This window comes from Pristiophorus japonicus, chromosome 11 (assembly GCF_044704955.1).
Source record: "Pristiophorus japonicus isolate sPriJap1 chromosome 11, sPriJap1.hap1, whole genome shotgun sequence".
NCBI lineage: Eukaryota > Metazoa > Chordata > Chondrichthyes > Pristiophoridae > Pristiophorus > Pristiophorus japonicus.
The window spans coordinates 37295763-37317085 of NC_091987.1; the positions used below are offsets into that span (position 1 = coordinate 37295763).

Below are 21323 nucleotides of genomic sequence, written 5' to 3' on the forward strand. Positions count from 1 at the left end.
TTTAATTTTATTTCCATGAGCTATGTTAAGGGAGGTTAAGTGGTTTCTTACTAATAGAGAAGACATGTAAAAACAAGGCATCTGAAAACAGCCTCTTTGTAACATGATTTTTGCTATGGAGCACACTACGTCCATAAAAAGATCTACTGTATTTGGTCCTCTTTTTCTGACCGACCAATCACACTGTGTACGGTTAGTGATATTAATGAATCATGTATATTTCTAAGTATTTGGCAATTGTGTGTTTTAGGGAAAGAAGTATTTTTTAATTATATGAAGTGCAAAGGCAATTTGAGTTGTAGTATTGATAAACTAATTGAAAAAAAGAAAGACTTGGATTTATATAGCGCCTTTCACGACCACCGGACATCTCAAAGCACTTTACAGCCAATGAAGTAATTTTGAAGTGTAGTCACTTTTGTAATGTGGAAAAGTAATTGAAGTGTTGGAATACTTTGTATATTTTACTTGGCTCCTGTGATTCTCAACTGCCTGGCCGCAGGCCTACATGTGGCCTAAGCAGTGGCCCTTAAAGGGCCCAATAGCACCCATCGAAATTAGCTTCCTTCCCATTTAAGAAATTCACCTGAGGCTGTTGCTGGTGATGCAGCAGCCCAAAATTTCACGCCTCTTTGCCGATGATCTGCCTGGGGACACGCATTTAACTGAAGCCTGAGGCCGAGTATTGGGTGTGCTTCAGGCCCACCCATTCAGGGATCATTCCCTGTACTCACTTTGAATTTCCAGGCCAATATGTTTACTCCATATTAATGAATAAAAAGCACAGTATCAGAATTATTTTGCTTCTAACAAGATCACAGAGACAGCAAAGAGGACATTGCATAGTAAAAATGTTTTACTGGCATTCTTGTACCAGCAATAAATAGCCATTGTTTACAAGCATTATAGCTCAAATAAATCCTGAAATGTGTAGAATGTGGTCCAATATTCTTTTAAAGGATGAAAAACTGAAGTGAAGCATATTTTGTAACCCATTTCTTTTAAAAGTATATATGTAAGAACATATACCAATTGTGTGTCTCCACTTTGTTTCTCAGCTGTTTGTGGGACCTTGCCAAGCACAAATTGGCTGCTGCGTTTCTTGCATTACACCAATGATTACACTTCAAACGTCATTATCTGTAAAGTGCTTTGAGACATCTTGAGGTCATGAAAGACACTATATAAATGCCAAGGCTTTCTTTTTACTCTTACATTGTCAGCTTGCATGTTTCCTGGAATGGCTTCATGATTCCAGTGAATGGTAATGCTTTGGACCAGTTGGCAGGCTGATCCTGAGCTGGCTGAATGCAAAAATACCACCACTGACTTGGGCCAGACTTGATGGCTTCTAGTTTCAGCCTCTTGACCCATTTGCTGCCTTTAGGCACCTTCTGTACATTAGCAGCTTCTAACTTGTGCCAGGAATGGAATACGTAAAACAACATTCAGTTTAGAATAATTCAAAGATTGCAGGCATGTTAACACCATGGTTTATTTGTAGCTTTATGCTTTTTGAGAGAAAAAGTGATATAAATCCTCTCTGCGGGAGAGGCAATGCTGAAGGATGGCATATCTGAAAAGTGAACACAGTTACTCTTCAGTTTAAATAATTGTTTTTTAAGGCTTTGGAGACCAAATTAGGTCCTTCATAAAGTAAGCATAATCTTTCCAATTAATGAGATATAACATGTATTTTACACTGATGTGCAGAATAGTCTTTAGTTGATATAAAGTCTTTGCTATATGATTAATCTGAACTTTAAAACTATATGACTTAACATTGTGTGCTTCATTTAGCAAATAGTTCGGAAATGAGGCCACATGAATATTGGTTTAAAGGTCAAGTAACATTCTATTTCAACTCCATAGTCTGAGATGAGTATGCATAGGTCAGATCAATGATTACATTAATCTAATGACCACTGTAAGGATGCATTGCAGCTTTTCTAGCCTACTTATTCCAGTTCCCAAAGGAGATTTGAAAACAAAGTATTATTCCTTTCAATTGAAGCATTAGATGAGATTTCATTTCTCACCGACTGGAAGGAATGATTCGTCTTACCATCAGGTCTCAAAACCTATTTGAGATATGACATGACTTGCATCTTCTCAACCTCCCAAATGTGTTGCAAAGAATTGGCAGTTTGTCTTTGTACGTGGTGGTGATATTGTATATTTTGTCTGGCATTGTTTTCAATAAAACACTTCCAAGCATTACGCCTTACATGGTGAACTGTACAAAGCAACAAGGGTAGTGAAAGTCAGTGAGACGAGCACCATTTTACAGGTGCCTAAGCACCCAATATGGCTGGTGGCATGCATGTGCACATTCCGCACTGGAAATGTGCCGTTAGTCATGTTGGTAAAGGCTCCAATATAAGCGTCCAGGACCCATGCCTGAAACAGAAATTAGGATCTTTGCATATATTAATACGGGACCTAATACCTATTTTAGGATCCCCTTCACAAAATCGGGCTGCCTTGAATGCAGGCAGCGCTGGGGAATGTTTCCTTTGTTTTTTTTTTGAGTGCGCCGTCCCTTTAAGGAACCGCGTGGCCCATTCAAAATACCGCGCAAAGCACTGCATAGCCGCGCAGCTTAAAGGGAACAATGGCGCCTGGCCCGCTGGCTTCAGAATAACCGGGTCTATATGCGGCCTAACCTTAATGGGGCAGCTGGAGGCTGCCACCAAAAAGATATGTTTTGTTAAAAAAAAATACATAACTGAATGTGGAGCCAGAAAGCCATTGCCGGACCTCGCTCAGCTCTCTCCCGATCGATTTCCCCCCCCACCCCTAGCGCCTACCTAAGGACCACTGCTTGCTGGAATTGCAGCAGCCCAATATTGATGCCCGCATCACTGGCGAGCTGCTTGGGGATACACAACAGACATCTACAGCTCGCCGGTCTAATTTACAGGAGGCCTGAGGTCAAATTTCAATCAGGCCTTGGGTATACCTGTTCCAGTGCAGATATCATTCCCGGCATCCAGTTCACGTCAACATTCTAGTGCTATCTAATTTCTCCTCCTGTAGGTTTAACTGTAACAGATCAGAGGAACATACATACATGCGTGTAATGCTAACAGTCAGAGTTCTGTGGCCTGATTCACTTGTCTGCATTTGCTGATTAAAAATAAGAGTTATTAATAATGGAAGTGATTCCAGCCGCATAATCTAGGGTGACATTTCAGTGTAGTACTGAAGGAACGCTGCATTATTGGAAGTCCCTATGCCTGCTCAGTGAACGTAATAGATCTGATGGCACTACTTGAAGAAGAGTAGGAGAGTTCTCATGGTGTACTAGCCAACATTTATCCCTCAACCAGCACCACCAAAAACAGATTACCTAGTCATTCATGTCATTGCTGTTTATGGGATTTTAGGACATCATCCAGACATATCTCAAAACGGTACGTGTCTTACTTTATTGGGTTTGGGCAGTCGTAGCGTATGCCATGCCCACTTTCAGATGATGACTAAAGATCTAGCTCTAGGTATTTGGACTTAGGATCTCTAGTGCCAGACTTTCTGGCTTGTGTGACTATCATCAACCACATAGAAAAAGATTCAGCTTTTATTAAAAGAAGAACTTGTGCTTGAGGTAATCAGTGCCCCATATGGACATTGTCTGAGTCCTACTTGGAAAATAGCTTTTTACGACTTGGCTTGTCATAATTGAAACTTTAAAATTAAATGTGTTATGAAATGCTGAAGCTTTTAAAGGATTTGATGATTGAGTAAAGTCATCCCTTATTCCTAGAGGATACTTCAGCTATTATCTGTGCATCATCAGAAAATAAACACCCATACAATATGATGGTATTCATGGCCAGCACTCTTTAGCTTGTCAGTGTATCAGAAGTCAGATGAGATAGTTGAAATGAGTACTGCATGAGTGAGAAAATCAATCTTAGGAATTAATTTTCTGATTATTTTGGGTAACGGTAAAAACATGGTGGAGGCAATGTTTAAATTCTGCTGGTGTATCAATTAAAAGGGAGTGTCTCTTTCCTGTATAGTAGTAGGAGTCAGTACAGAGTTTGTATTTAAAGGTATTTTGGAGAGCTAACTATAACAGTACAAACCATGGCACTGTATTGTATATCCTACCAGCAAGAGAAGGCTGTACGTGTTGTAATCAAACTGTTGAACTGGCTCATGTGTACAATATGTATCTGAATATTACTGCCATAATGTGAAGCCTCTGGATGCCCAGTGTCCTTTCACTAAAACATAGACAAGAATTGCACATGGTTTGTAGTAATGTGCACCTTTTTAGCTGATCAGGATTCACACATTGTCTTTGTATAATAATGCACAGAAGAGTGGTGCGGGACATGCATTTCGAAAGCATATTTTTAGTTTAAGTGGCTATGTCAAGGTGTTACAAAACAACTCTGTAACTTCCACAGACACTCAGGGTTGTGATAAATGGGCCTCGGTCATCTTAGTGCAACATCTATCTGGGAATCCCACAGGGAAATGGCTCTGGCCCCACTCTAACTCTCATCATTAGTGACTTGGTGGATGCTGTCAGAAGTGATATTATTCTCTTTGCTGATTTATAACAACCTCTGCATAGTGGTTAATTCACATCTGAAAGACAAATGGTGATTGATCCTGGCAGAACTGCTTTATATATTGTGCTGCTGGCTCAAATTCATGGTAATTTTTCAATGTTATAATTGTCTGTAGCTGTAATCTGTTGTTATGGTCACTCTCTCCCAATAGATTCAATATACATTAAACAGTGAATTTGTCTTGATTGTAACAGTATTGCATTTTTAAGTGGGGAGGGGGTTTCAACCCTTTACTCCTGCTTCACTCTACTCAGTGGCTGCACGGACTGTTCCAACCCATCTGCTGGCTGAAATTATCCCTCACAGGCTACCCATACACCCTTTCATCTTCTCTATTACAATAACCCCTCCCTGCCCCTTCCCCCACCGGCTATATTTCTCTTCTTCCCCTCACCCCCTCCACTCCTCAGGCTAGCTGCTCCATGCCCCTATCTCCCTACTCTCACTGATCTATATTCCTCTTCCTCAGCACTCCCTTCCTGACCCCGCTTTGTGCCTCACATGTCTCTTCCTCTCCCTCTGTCTTCACCCTCCCTCCTCCCCATTCCTCCCCTCTCCCAACCCCTCCTTTCCTCCTCCCCTTTCCATTAGCCTCCACCCTCAAACCTAGCTTGACCTGAAAAATTCAAATAAATTTTCACTAGCCATGTGCAATATCACAGGAGATCAACCAGTATATTAAAAACAATGTAATCATTCATGTACAATGATGTCATCAATGGACAGAGTCATAATCACATAATTAAGCACACATGTACTTTTAAAGACCTATGGTTGATCTTGAATTGCAGCATGTATTTTATTTATGTTCAAATTATACATCTGTGATGCAGCAATCCACCATACTCCTATCAGTTTAATTCACTATATATTTATTGCAAACTTTGTGTTAACTACATATTCAAATAGTTGATAAACATGACATTTACATGGGATTTGGGGAGTAGAACATAAAGGAGACTATATTATACTTGTTCTGACAAGGTAGACAGGATAATTTTTCCTACAGTAAGATAGTACTGTCTTGAGAGAACTTGAATCATATGTTTACCATTACTGGCAACAGCATGCTACAAAACTTACCTAGGCTTGTGACATGGAATGCTAAACCACTGGGATCTTTTACTGCAGGTGGAAATATCTGCCCCACAGCGTCTAATCATAGCCTTGTAGCCAAAACCAAATGTGAAATTAGTCATTTAATGGAGGAAACATTTCTATCATCAGAGATTGGTGGGAGTCTAGTCATCTCTGGAATATGGGATCAGTATTTTTGAGGGTGGATTGCCACAGGGCACAGGGGAGTCTCTGACTCATCCGTTAGAACTTTAGCAATAGAGCCTCAGAAACCCTGGAAAAACAGCATAAATGAAATTTGTGCTGTTTTTCTGGGATTTACTGCGGTCATTCCACTAAACCTATGGCAGATCAATGGGAGAACCCCTGTGGAAATTCATCCATTTGTGTCTGTTTGAAATGGGTGTGAACATTGTAAAGTATGTAAATGCAGAAATCCTAGTTATCCATGAGCAGTTAGTGCTTGCAGTTAGAATACAACTGGAATTGGGAGGGTGGGGTGGGGGGTATGGTTATTGACTGCAAGTATTAGACACAGTTATTATTAATGTAAGGAAACTAAAAGAGTTTTAGGTTTGATGCAATAGCTGGTAAGCTCAGGTTACCTCTGGAACATGAATCTGCACTTTCTCAGCTTAAAGGTTTTAACAACAACAAAAACTTGCATTTATAGAGCACCTTTTAATATAGTAAAACATCCCAAGGTGCTTCACAGGAGCATTGTCAAGCAAAATTTGACATCAAGCCACGTAAGGAGATATTAGGACAGATGACCAAAAGCTTAGTCAAAGAGGTAATTTCAAAGGAGCATCATAAAGGAGGAGAGAGCGGTAGATAGTTTGAGAGGTTTAGGGAGGGAATTCCAGAGCTTAGGTCTCGGCCAGTGGTGGAGTGATTAAAATTGGGGATGGGCAAAAGATCTCGAAGGGGTAAAGGGCTGGAGAAGATTATAAAGATAGGGATGGGCCAGGCCATGGAGGGATTTGAAAACAAGGATGAGAATTTTAAAATTGAAGCGTGCAGGACCAGGAGCCAATGTAAGTCAACAAACATAGGGGTGATGGGTGAGCGGGACTTGGTGCGAATTAATATATGGGCTGCAGAGTTTTGGATGAGCTTCATTTTATGTAGGGTGGCAGATGGGAGGCCAGCTAGGGGAGCATTGGAATAGTCAAGTCTAGAGGTAACAAAGCAGGGATAAGGATTTCAACAGCAGATGAGCTGAGGCAGTGGCGGAACCAGGTGATGTTACGAAGGTTTTGGTGATGGAGCGGATATGTGGTCGGAAGCTCATCTCGGGGTCAAATACGACACCAAGGTTGCCAACAGTCTGGCTCGACCTCTGACAGTTGCCAGGGAGGGGATGGATTTGGTGGCTAGGGAACGCAGTTTGTGGCAGGGACTGAAGACTGGCTTCAGTCGTCCCACTATTTAGTTGGAGGAAATTTCTGCTCATTCAGTACTGGATGTCGGACAAGCAGTGTGGCAAATCAGAGACAGTGGAGGGGTTGAGAGAGGTAGTGGTGAGGTAGAGTTGGGTATTGTCAGCCTACATGGGGAGCATGACATTTTCAGATGATGTCACTGCATGCAGATGAGAAATAGTAGGAGGCCAAGGATAGATCCAACATGTTTTATTTCTGTAGTGGAGCTATTGGCCCAGAAATCCCGGCTTCTCCTTCCCGCGGGCGTTCGACTGGATTCTCGAAAAAAGATGTGCACCGACCTGAAGCTGCTGCGCCCACGTGAATTCCCGGTCCTGAGGCCTCCACTGACTGCGCGTTTCAGCACGTGCGCAGGGCTGGAGCTGTAGTCACATGGCTCTGGGCAGCCAATCAAGGTAAAGTATGTTCTCATTCATAATGGGAACTCCGTAAATTGGAGTTCCCATTATTACGAATGAGAAACCCCTCCCAAACACACAAAACATTAATTTAAAAAAAAAAGAAAAGATACACTACATATTTAACATTAATTTAAATTATTTATTTATATATTATTAAAAATATATAGTTTTTAGATTTTTAGAAAAGTTTTTAAAATTATGCTTTAAAATAAATTTAATGTAGTGGACAGGGTTTTAAAAAATAAATGTGTTTTTTTTAATTACATTTTTTCTGTTTTAAGTGTGTTTTAAAACTTTTATGCCTGTAAAAGTAGGTTATGTGCCTGCTTTTATCAGGCGCAAAAATTTTCAGGACATCCGCTGGGCAAGATATGGGTAAAAACCGCAATCTTGCGGATGCAAATGTCCTGGATGTGGCGATTTCTTTGGATCAGTTTGACCGATCGGAAAATCCAGATTTCAGCACACGCGCATTGTGCACTGAAAATCGGCTTTGGTGATGTCTTCCCGGGTCCGTACACATTCCGTACGGACCCGGGAAGGCTGGGATTTCTGGGCCATTATCCTTCAGAAGCATATATGCTTGCAGACAGCCAATGTCATGGTGAATCTCTACAGGTTTTATGAATATCTGGGAAACTATTTTCCTCCTTTCAATAATTTTTACCAAAATGTGGAGATAAATAAAAAGGGGTGTAATGCTGGCAAAAAGCTCCAATGAACATTGTACTCTATGTTTAACATTGATCTGAGTATTCTATTATATATTATTAGCTATAACCTATTATAAGCTCCATTTTGCGTCACATATTTCCATAGTATATCTTGTTCCTATGACATTGAAGCAAGTCCAGTCCAATGTTCCTGTTGAACTGTGCGGCTGTGCAGCGGTCTGGAAGTCCCGTGCAGGCTGGCGCACCAGCTTTTAAATGGAAATACCGCTCGCTCATGCGCAGAAATTTGAATGGGACGTGCAGCCTGTTAAAGAGGCTGCAACCCCCCAAAAAATAGAGGGAACATTGGTCCAGTGTATTGTGCCCTAATGTAACTATTAGCTGCACTCTGAAAGGAGTTCCTTTGTCTTGGAGCCTGAGGGTAGAGCGGATAGTGAATATACAACACTGGCTAGAGGTAACTGATGGTATTGGGGGAGGGGAATGATAGATCAGCTCCTGAAGATATGTCATTAAGTGCATCAAGAATTCTGAGTTTTGTGGTGTTGTATGTATGCAAAATTGTGATGTTCGAGTCAGAATAAAGTTGTGTGGCAGTTTAGCAGCATATTTTGCTTCTGTGTAACATTATTTCTTGTAAATAAATTTGGCTTGCGGTTTCAGCCAGAACTATGTAGGAACAGGAGAAGGCTGTTCAGCCCCTTCAGCCCGTTCCACCATTCAATTAGATCATGGCTGATCTGTACCTCTACTCATTTGCCCCATGTCCTTCGATATCCCAACCTAACAAAATGTTATTGATCTCAATCTTGTAAATTTGAATTGACTCAGCCTTTTGGAGGAGAGCGTTCCAGATTTCCACTGCACTTTGTGTGAAAAAGTGCTCACAAAGTGATACTGTTCCACCAATCAAAGAAGACAGGAGCATTCAGTGGACAACCCATGTGCTTTCAGGGTGAAGGATAATTGTTAATGCTGAGGCAGGCCAAACCTATTCACTTCACGCACAAGACCTCAAGTTTCAGTTCACAGGAGGCACGGTCTGCTTATGAAAACTGTCCTGTTGCAAACACAAAGCGTTGGGAGAGGTCCTAACTGGTAACAGAAACCATTCCACAAATGGACCAGCAAACATTTAAAGGAACTTTTTTTGCTTGCTTGGACCTGATTAAAGTCAATCATGACAAACTGATGCAGAATATTTTGCCCACAGGATAGGCCTGATGTTAATAAGTTGGAACAAAGAGGAAGATTTAGATTTCAAAGTATCATCACATCTGCACAGATGTTTACAATGTGGGTGAACAGGAGAAGAATGTTCACACAGTTCAAATGAGCCATCTGATTTTATTAGAGAGTTTCCTTACATTTTCCCATCATTATTAATATGTACTGTCCCCAGAACTGTAACAGGTTAAGATTCTATAGTTAAAGTAATACCCAGGAAAAATTGTTATCATAAATTAGCATGGCAAACAGATTAAATCTCCCTGAATACTTAGGTCATTTCAGTTAAGCTCCTGCAGTGTTTAATAATCACATGAATAATTTTAGTTTTCATTATCTTTTTAAAATGGTTTGACATGCTCATACATGCTCATACAAAACTCGGAATAGCTGATCAGCAGCTTCAAAATAGCTGACAACTCAAAAACAAACACATAACTGAATAAGTTAGATTCCTTTGTATCAAATTGTATTTCAGGATTTTTCTTCGGGCTTTGGTACCACATTCCACAATTGAGCGCGTTGTTTTATGAAAATTGAAACGCAACAGTCTTGCGTATGACATACAAAAAGAAACAGTTACAGTGAGAGTGCAGTGGGACACAAATTTGTCATGGGTTTAGCTGCAGCTATGCCAAATATTCAGTCAATTATTATGAGGGGTGGGGCAGGGCGAAGCAAACACAAATGTACAGTCTTTTGCTGTGGTGAATTTTGACAGAGGAAATGAGCTCTGCAGAGGCAAAAGTAATTTCCTGGTGTGTTTTGGGGGTCACATGTTCCCAGATAATTTTAATTTTTGACACTGTTTGGTGCACCTTTTTGAAATATACCATGATTTAACATTTGGAGCCAAAAATAATGTATTCTGAAATGGTCTTGTGTATACTTTATCAATATAAAAGTAATTGTTACGAGTGAAGGTGACCATCTGGTGAAGAGACTGGTGTTAAAGTGCTGACTGATATGAAGCTGCCAAGAAATCCAAGAAACTGACTTTAAAATCTTATGTTATAAAATGTCTTCTCTAAAATGTATCCAGGTTAGCAAGAGATTTGGTTTAATGCTAAAGAGAGAGACTGTAACCACACAAAAAAGAACAGATCTTTTAATAATTTAATTGATGATTGATTATGAATTGAAAAAATGCTATAAGATCTCACTTTTGCCTCTGCACAAAACAGCTGGTTTGGGACTTGATTTCATTTACACAATACATCACAAGTGAGCTCTTCCATGCATGTGCTGAAACAGGAGAAGTGAGTCCATTATTGCCACGCAAGCAGTGTAAATGCAGATTCAAAACGCTAATCGTCCTTGAAAAACACAAATGTTTGACATCTGTGTGCCTGTCAACATGCAATAAGCACCACCTGTGTCTGGAGTGTGAACAATGCATCCCGGATGCAAGATACACATAATGGCCCTGAATTTGCGGTCCCTATGGGCGCGTACATACGCCTAAACCCAGAACTTGTGACCTGTCGAGCATCCTCCTGACAGATTGCACTCATCCAGAAGAAGAGGGACTCCGTGGGCGGAGAGTGAGGCTATTTACCCAACTTCTGCCCAGCGAATGCCCTTGAAATTCTTACGACTGATAAATGCAGGCGTAAGGCCTGCTTTTTAAGACCTTTAAAGGATGGAGAAATAAAAAAATTTAAATAATTTAAACATTTAAAGTTCTATTAAATAAGCTAAGTCTATTTTTAGACTCTTTAAAATATGTAAATTTATATTTCAAAATTAAATTTTTGTTTTAAATAATTCATTAAATTTCATTATGATTAATTTTAAAAATGTGATGTTTTTTAAGTGTTTGTGTGTTTTGGGAATATGTGGGCCCTTATGCAGGCTTTCATGTATGTAGAGGCCCAAGACCAGAAGTCGTAGACATTTTTCAGGTTGGAGGCATCTGCCCACGGGAACCCTCCCACCGCAATTTCTGGTCCAATATATATTTATTTGACACAGACACGATGAGCTGAATGGCCTCCTTCTGTGCTGTACATTTCTATGATTCTACAATCCATCCATCCAGCTATATAATAACTGGCAAGTCTTGAATTGTACTTCGGATGAGACGTTAAACCTGCCCTCTCAGGTGGACGGAAAAGATTCGAAGAAAACAGGGGTGTTATCCCCGGTGTCCTGGTCAATAGTTATCCCTCAATCAACATAACAAAAAAACAGATTATCTGGTCATTATCACATTGCTGTTTGGATGAGTTTGCTGTGCGCAAATTGGCTACCGTGTTTCCCACATTACAACAGTGACTACACTCCAAAAGCACTTCATTGGCTGTAAAGCGCTTTTACGTCATCCAGTGGTCGTGAAAGCACTATATAAATGTAAGTCTTTTCTTTATTTCTTTCCATTAATATTCTCCAGTTGCATTTATTTCTGGCACTTTTAAATTGCTGAAGAACTTACAGATGATTCCCCTCGACAGTGAGGAATGTGGTTATCAGCACTCCGGGGTAGCCTTGGGTGTTGGATGTCACGAGGGGGCTAATTTGTGAGCTGAATATTTATTTTACATATATTACTTTTCCGTCCACTGCTGGAGAAATCTTTGATGCAATTGGACGGTGGGCCCACTACCCATTTTGTGCAGGTAGGAGGCAGCAACAGGGCTGGCCTGCACTTGTTGGGGGTGAGGTTTGCTGAAAGGATTTCCCCAGTGAGCTTAGCTCCACCGCCCCCCTGCCCCCCGCCCTCTGCTTGCCCAGCTGGATGCATTAGATCCAATGACATTATTGGAAGATGAGCAGAATTGTTGCCAACATTTATCCCTCAATCAGAACCATCAAAAATGAACATTTGGTCATTTACCTCATTATTGTTTGTGGGACCTATCAGTGTACAAATTGTCTACCACAGCAGTCTACATAATAGCACTTCAAAAGTAATTAATTGCCTGTTATGCAGTTTGGGACATGAAAAGTGCTGTATAAATGTAAGATTTATTCTTCGTTGTGTGGATTTCTAAAAGGCATTTGATAAGGTACCACATAAAAGGTTGTTACACAAGATAATGGCTCATGGGGTTGGGGGTAATATATTAGCATGGATAGAGGATTGGTTCATGGACAGAAAACAGAGTGGGAATAAATGGGTCATTTTCACATTGGCAGGCTGTAACTAGTGGGGTGCCGCATGGATCAGTGCTGGGGCCTCAGCTATTTACAGTCTATATTAATGACTTAGATGAAGGGACTGAGTGCAATGCATCCAAGATTGCTGATGATACAAAGCTAGATGGGAAATTAAACTGTGAGGAGGACAAAAAGGTTAAGCGAGTGGGCAATAAGGAGGCAGATGGAGTATAATGTGGGGAGATGTGGGGTTATTCACTTTGGTAGGAAGAATCGAAAAACAGAATAATTTTTAAACGGTGATAAACTATTCAGTATAGGTGTTTCGAGAGATTTAGGTGTCCTCATACAGGAAACACAGAAAGTTAGCGTGCAGGTACGGCAAGCAATTAGGAAGGCAAATGGCATGTTGGGCTTTATTGCAAAGGAGTACAAGAGTAAGGACATCATATTACAATTGTATAGGGCTACACATAGAGTACTGTGCACAGTTTTGTTCTCCTTATCTGAGAAAGGACATACTTGCCTTGGAGGCAGTGCAACAAAGGTTCACTAGATTGATCCCTGGGCTGAGAGGGTTGTCCTATGAAGAGAGATTGAGTAGATTGTGCCTATACTCTCTGGAGTTTAGAAGAATGAGATGATCTCATTGAAACATAAGATTCTAAGGGGGGTTGACAGGATAGATGCTGAGAGGTTGGTCCCCCTGGCTGGAGAGTCTAGAACTAGGGGGCATAGTCTCAAGATAAGGGATTGGCAATGTAAGACTGAGATAAGGAGGAATTTCTTCATACAGAGGGTTGTGAATCTTTGGAATTCTCTACCCCAGAGGGCTGTGCATGCTGAGCCGTTGAGTATATTCAAGGCTGAACAACATAGATTTTTGGACTCTAGGGGAATTAAAAGATATGGGGATTGAGTGGGAAAGTGGAGTTGGGGTCGAAGATCAGCCATGATATTGAATGGCGGAGCAGATTCAAGGGGACGTATGACCTACTCCTGCTCCTATTTCTTATGTACTTATATATATTAATGTGCAAAGTTAAAGCACATGGGATTGGGGGTAGTGTGCTGACGTGGATTGGTTGGCAGACAGAAAGCAAAGAGTAGGAGTAAATGGGTACTTTTCAGAATGGCAGGCAGTGACTAGTGGGGTACCGCAAGGTTCTGTGCTGGGGCCCCAGCTGTTTACATTGTACATTAATGATTTAGACGAGGGGATTAAATGTTGTATCTCCAAATTTGCGGATGACACTAAGTTGGGTGGCAGTGTGAGCTGCGAGGAGGATGCTATGAGGCTGCAGAGTGACTTGGATAGGTTAGGTGAGTGGGCAAATGCATAGCAGATGAAGTACAATGTGGATAAATGTGAGGTTATCCACTTTGGTGGTAAAAACAGAGAGACAGACTATTATCTGAATGGTGACAGATTAGGAAAAGGGGAGGTGCAACGAGACCTGGGTGTCATGGTACATCAGTCATTGAAGGTTAGCATGCAGGTACAGCAGGCGGTTAAGAAAGCAAATGGCATGTTGGCCTTCATAGCGAGGGGATTTTGAGTACAGGGGCAGGGAGGTGTTACTACAGTTGTACAAGGCCTTGGTGAGGCCACACCTGGAGTATTGTGTACAGTTTTGGTCTCCTAACTTGAGGAAGGACGTTCTTGCTATTGAGGGAGTGCAGCGAAGGTTCACCAGACTAATTCCCGGGATGGCGGACTGACATATCAAGAAAGACTGGATCAGCTGGGCTTGTATTCATAGAAACGTTTAAAATTCTGACGGGTTTAGACAGGTTAGATGCAGGAAGAATGTTCCCAATGTTGGGGAAGTCCAGAACCAGGGGTCACAGTCTAAGGATAAGGTGTAAACCATTTAGGACCAAGATGAGGAGAAACTTCTTCACCCAGAGAGTGGTGAACCTGTGCAATTCTCTACCACAGAAAGTTGTTGAGGCCAATTCACTAAATATATTCAAAAAGGATTTAGATGTAGTCCGGGGGATCAAGGGGTATGGAGAGAAAGCAGGAAGGGGGTACTGAAGTTGCATGTTCAGCCATGAACTCATTGAATGGCGGTGCAGGCTAGAAGGGCCGAATGACCTATTCCTGCACCTATTTTTTATGTTTCTATGGCCCCAAGTTTCCACACGCGGCAAAACAGGTGCCCCTCCGAGCTGGGCGCCCGTTTTTCGCGCCGAGAACGGCGCCCGAAAAAAAAAGCGCTATTCTCGAGCGCTTTGCAGCTCGATGTCTGCCTGGCGCGGCGCTCAGGGGGCGGAGCATACCACTCGCGCCGATTTTGTAAGTAGGAGGGGGGGGGGGGTACCATTTAAATGAGTTTTTTTCGTGCCGGCAACCCTGCGCGTGTGCGTTGGAGCGTTCGCGCAGTGTGAAGGATACATTGGCACTCGGCCATTTTTGTAGTTCTTTGCAGCTGTTCAATTTTTAACATTTTTTAATAAAACCACATTGCCCTTCCATGATCAGCACTGAGGCTTCTTGCAGCAGTGAGAAGGCTGCAGGAAGCCTCAGAAGTTGAGGCAGCCGTTTCCCGACAGGCCCGACCGACGGCAGGGGGGCCTGCCCCCCCCCCAGCTGCCATTGGGAACGGCTGTCTCCTCCCTGCCGTCGGTCGGTCGGGCCCTCACTGCCTCCTCCCCCCCCCCCCCCCCCCCGCTGCCGTCGGGAACGGCTGCCTCAACTTGTGAGGCTTCCTGCAGCCTTCTCCCTGCCTGAAGCACTTTCACACAGGTAGGAACATGGTTTATTTAATCTTTTCTTTGCTTATAAATTTTTATTCTGGTTGGAATTATTTGTATAATTATAACTAAGGATTTATTATAGAATTTAATGACTTCCCTCCAGCCCCCCCACCTCGTTCCGGACGCCTAATTTGTAACCTGCGCCTGATTTTTTAATGTGTAGACAAGGTTTTTTCAGGCCTACAAAAATCTTCACTTGCTCCATTCTAAGTTAGTTTGGAGTACGTTTTCACTGTGGAAACTGTCAAATCAGGCGTCAGTGGCCGGACACGCCCCCTTTTGAAAAAAAAATTCTGTTCCAAAGTGAAACTGTTCTACCTGACTAGAACTGCAGAAAACTTAAATGTGGAGAATTGCGATTTCTAAGATACTCCGTTCTCCACCAGTTGCTCCTAAAAAATCAGGAGTAAATCATGTGGAAACTTGGGGCCTCTGTTTCTATACTTATAATATGGATTTGGCTTCGAAACGTATTTAAATTGTCAGTCACTGTTGAACTGGGGAATAACACGGACTCTGTTCTAAAATTAAAATTAATAATGTAAATTAGGAAAGTATGTTGGGAATAGCAGAAGTAAATGTACACACATCAAAATGGTGATTGAGCCATTTTACAGCTCCACTGCTGGATTTGTGAACTTTTCACATTTATTCTTAATTTTATTAATATCATCAGTGACAATTCAAACATTCCCTATCTGAAGCCAAAGCTTTATTTTTTTCTATCTAAGGATTTTAAACTTCCTTCTTTTGAGACCCTTTCCTTTTCATTGATCCCGTTCCAGGCCACACTGCAAGACTTAGATCAAAAGCGCCCTCAGCTGGAGGAGCTTATTACTGCAGCACAAAACCTGAAGAACAAGACAACCAATCAGGAGGCCCGAGCAATCATCACAGATCGCAGTAAGTAATCTGAATCGGCAAATAGATGACACGTTATATAACTCTTCACATCTGTATCGTGCATTGCAATGGGCCAGTTTGAAATGTTATTGCTTGGCTGGGTAATTAATATTCAATGACTTGGAGACTGAAGAAACATGATTGCTCCTGGCTCAAATGAGTGCAGTCAACCTGCTGCCATTTTAAATCATGAAACCACATTTAGAATGGAGTGGTGATTCAGCATCAGAGCAATTCCAAAAGGAAAGTGACTGAAATGGCAACAGTCTCTTCCTGAGCTCCCCAAATGGCTCAGCTAAGTTAAGGCAGTGAGTTGCTGAGCCATTCAAAGAGAAGTTCTCAGGTTTAATTGTCAGTCCTTGCTGAGTTGCAGGCTCTCAGCCGGAGCAGGAGGAGCAACAGCATAAGTGACCTCAGTAGGATGGGAAAGCAGAGATGGGCCAGGGTTCCTGTGTCTGATTGCTAGCCCTGTGTGCAGGTGGATGTCAGATGAGGATCAGGTCAGGCTAAACTGTGATGTGCCCACAGCAAAATAGTATGATGGCATTTATTGATTATGCTTACACATGGGAAATGGCTGCTTGAGTGAGGTACTGGAGGGGACTCTGTGGGCCTGGGACTGTGCCAGCAAGAGGTCCTGGTATTCTAGCCTAGCAAGAATTCCTGGTACTGTACCCCAGCAAGAAGTCACCTCAGGAGACAAGGAAGATGGGGAAAAAGTTTTTATAGAATCAGAGAAAGGTTACAGCACAAAAAGAGGCCATTCAGCTCGTCGAGCTAATGCCGGCTCGCTGCAAGAGCACTTCAGCTAGTCCCACTCCCCCGCCCTTTTCCCATAGCCCTGACATTTTATTTCATCCAGGTACTTATCCAATTCCCTTTTGAAAGTTACGATTGAATCTGCTTCCACCACCCTTTCAGGTAGTGCATTCCAGATCCTAACCACTCGCTGCGCAAAAAAGTTTTTCTTCGTATTGTCTTTGGTTCTTTTGCCAATCACCTTAAATCTGTGTCCTATGCTTCTTTAGCCTTCTGCCAATGGGAACAGCTTCTCTCTTATCTACCCCTCATGATTTTGAACACCTCCATCAAATCTCCTCTCAACCTTCTCTGCTCTGAGGAGAACCCCAGCTTCTCGAGTCTATCAACATAACTGAAGTCCCTCATCCCTGGAATCATTCTCATAAATCTTTTCTGCACCCTCTTTAAGGCCTTCACATCCTTCCTAAAGTGCGGCTGCCCAAAATTGGACACAGTACTCCAGTTGAGGCTGAACAAGTGTTTTATAAAGGTTTTAAAAACATTTGAAAATCTTTACTTCGAGTGGTGAGATTGTGTAACTCACTACCACATGGGGTGATTGAAGCGATTAGCATAGATGCATGTCAGGGAAGCTAGGTAGGTACGTGAGAGAGAAAGGAATAGAAGGATATGTTGGTATGGCTAGATAAAGTAAGGTGGGAGGGAGGAAGCTCGTGTGGAGCATAAACATGGCATCGATGGAAATGTTGGGCCAAATGGCCTGTTTCTGTGCAGGAAAATTCTAGAAAAAGGTCGGGAAATTGAGTAGCGCCGCATTTGGGAGCAGTAAAATCCGCAAGGCAGGAGTTCCTGCAGCCGTGCGGAAGTCCCGCCTTGCTCGCAAAATTGGGGGTTACCGCCCTCGAGAGGAAATGGAACGCAAACAAACACGCTCCACTTCCTCTCTGGAGCCCTATGGGGGTAGAAGCAGAGGGAGCGGGGCCCAGCGCTACGCACTGGGGAGTGTAGCACTGCCTCCCCTTCATTAAAGGGGAGGGCCAAGCTGCTGATGCTGGGGGGCCCTACCTGGACCACTGGGAGTGGCGTGCCATGCCATCAGCCCCCACTCAAGCGGAGTACCGGGCTGCCAGATCGCGGCACGGACTCCGCGTTCAAAGAGACAACGGGCCGCCACAGGTAAGTCGGCTGATTTTTATTTGCATGCACGTCACCTCCCCTTTAACTAGCGGCCGGCCGCCATGTATAAGCTCTGTGAAGCTGTTGCTGGCATTGCCCGGCACAGCTTCAGGTGGTGATACCGAATCTTTGATCTGGGGTGAAAACGGGTCGCTTTGCACAGTGATGACACCATCATCGCCAGTGGAGTGGGACGCGACCAGTTACAGCCGTTGCTAAACACCCGCGGAATATAGCGGGAGTCGTTAGCGGCGCCCACCCGGATGAAAAGTGGTTTGTGCCCCGTTAGCGCCCCCCCAGGGGCATTAATGGGAGATGCAAACGACCCCAATTTCTCCCCCAAAGAAATATTCAGATGTTCAACACTAATACTGCGCTTGTTTTTTCGGCTCAATCCGGCTGAAATCTGCCTAACCGGCTCGGCGCAACTCGAGTTTCCCTGATCTTTTGCGCTAAAAGCAACGTGCTGAAAGCTGACCCCGCCCACAAAATGCACCACGCCCCCCCCCCCCCCCCCCCCCCCAGGGTGAATTAATCTCCATTGGGAGTTCCCGCTTGTTTGCCGCGCTTTAAAAATTCAGCTGGGTCTTTTGGTCGCAAGACAGTAAAAGGTACGTTTTAAAAGCTTTTAAATGTAATTTTTGTTTTACTTTACTAAGAAACTGACTAATGTACTCCATTACAACGAGAAAATAGTTCTATATTTTTTTTTAAGTGAACTTCAATCATTTAAAATGGATTACTCAGCTGGTGGATTAAAAATGCTTATTTTTTGTCATAGCCCCGTTTTCAGCTGTTTTAATCCAACTTCACCAAGTTACCACTATGAAATATATGAAGGAAAATTTTTGAAAGCAACATTTTTTTCAAAGAAATTTCCTTTTAAAATGCTGCTTGATTGCACCAGATTTTGGCAGCTTTCGCGTTTGTCAATGTGCCGTTGCATCCAAAATGGGAACTCTACACCCACGTGTCTTGAAAATAACAAAAGTGTAAAAATGACAAGGATATAATATAGAGTTGCACACTCAAGCACAGAATAGAGTATCCATTATCCAGAACTTCCTTATCCAGAACCACCCCTCGTCCAGAACCATTGCCGGCCACCAGGTGGCGCATGCGCAGAACTCCGATATGAAAAAATTGAAGTCCTTCCTCACTGCTGACTCCCACAATCGTTGGCCTGACCCCGCGATCCACCAACCGCACCGCCCCCACCCCCCCACCCCCCACCCCCCCCGCCCCAATGATCTCTCTGCTGCACTCCCAGCCCCAAACCAGCCAGCCCCGATATCCCCTTGCTCAGTACCTGTACCATCCAATTTAACGTGACCATCTCTCGTCCGGAAAAATCCCTTATCCAGAACAGGCCAGGTCCCAAGAGTTCCGGATAATAAGAACATAAGAAATAGGAACAGGAGTAGGCTACACGGCCCCTCGAGCCTGCTCCGCCATTCATTGAGATCATGGCTGATCTGATCATGGACTCAGCTGCACTTCCCCGCCCGCTTCCCATAACCCCTTATCCCCTTATCGCTTGAGAAGCTGTCTATTTCTGTCAAATTTATTCAATGTCCCAGCTTCCACAGCTCTCCGAGACAGCAAATTCCACAGATTTACAACCCTCTGAGAGAAGAAATTCCTCCTCATCTGTGTTTTAAATGGGCGGCCTCTTATTCTAAGATCATGCCCTCTAGTTCTAGTCTCCCCCATCATTGGAAACATCCTCTCTGCATCCACTTTGTCAAGCCCCCTCATAATCTTCCACATTTTGATAAGATCACCTCTCATTCTTCTGAACTCCAATGAGTAGAGGCCCAACCTACACAACCTTTCCTCATAAGTCAACCCCCTCATCTCCGGAATCAACCTAGTGAACCTTCTCTGAACTGCCTCCAAAGCAAGTATATCCTTTCGTAAATATGGAAACCAAAACTGCACGCAGTATTTCAGGTGTGGCCTCACCAGTATCTTGTATAGCTGTAGCAAGATTTCCCTGCTTTTATACTCCATCCCCTTTGCAATAAAGGCCAAGATACCATTGGTCTGCCTGATCAATTGCTGTACCTGCATACTATCCTTTTGTGTTTCATGCACAAGTACCCCCAGGTCCCGCTGTACTGTGGCACTTTGCAATCTTCATTTAAATAATAACTTGCTCTTTGATTTTTTTATGCCAAAGTGCATGACCTCATACTCCATCTGCCAAATTTTTGCCCACTCACTTAGCCTGTATGTCCTTTTGCAGATTTTTCGTGTCCTCCTCACACATTGCTTTTCCTCCCATCTTTGTATCATCAGCAAACTTGGCTACGTTACACTCAGTCCCTTCTTCCAAGTCGTTAATGTAGATTGTAAATAGTTGGGGTCCCAGCACTGATCCCTGCGGCACCCCACTAGTTACTGGTTGCCAACCAGAGAATTAACCATTTATCCCGACTCTCTGTTGTCTGTTCATTAGCCAATCCTCTATCCATGCTAATGTATTACCCCCAACCCCATGAACTTTTATCTTGTGCAGTAACCTTTTATGTGGCACCTTGTCAAATGCCTTCTGGAAGTCCAAATACACCACATCCACTGGTTCCCCTTGATCCACCCTATTCGTTTCATCCTCAAAGAATGACAGCAAATTTGGCAAACATGACTTCCCCTTTATAAATCCATGCTGACTCTGCCTGACCGAATTTTGCTTATCCAAATGTCCTGCTGCTGCTTCTTTAATAATGGACTCCAACATAAGGGAGGTTCAACCTGTACCATCTGAGATTATTTTTACAAAGAATCAGCCACATTTGGGATATTTGAAATTAGATTGTGTGACTTGCCAGAAAAAGCCGTGCAACTCAGCAATAATCAGTAACTCTTCTTGTGCATGCGGCACTGACTGCACTTTATCAAAGACCCTCCTCTCTGAACTGTTAGCAATCAATACTAAGTAGGAGTCCAATGAGTAAATGATTCCCTGAAGAGGTTTGTAAACCGCCCTGCCTCTCAACAACAAGAATCTAGCACCAGTTACAAGACGAGCAGCAGACACAGAACAGGATTGCCGTTTGATTTACTGTCTGTTTCTGAACGATTTTGGGATGCTAAACTATGTAAGGCGTACCACCTCAACTCCGCTAGTTTGTTTTCTTTTTAATTATTCATTTTTGGGATGTGGGTGTCACTCGCAAGGCCGACATTTATTGCCCATGCCTAGTTGCC

At 42.9% G+C, this 21323-nt stretch overlaps 1 protein-coding gene across 12 annotated transcripts in view; it reads left to right on the forward strand.

The window, feature by feature from the left end:
• The window catches only part of dmd (dystrophin), a 2299423-nt gene that overhangs the window by 1776168 nt on the left and 501932 nt on the right, over positions 1-21323 (forward strand). For all 12 annotated transcript variants that reach the window (XM_070893344.1, XM_070893337.1, XM_070893339.1 and 9 more), the window contains one exon: positions 16058-16175. In XM_070893344.1, coding sequence (XP_070749445.1) covers positions 16058-16175 — 118 coding nt within the window. The remainder of the gene's footprint in view (positions 1-16057; positions 16176-21323) is intronic.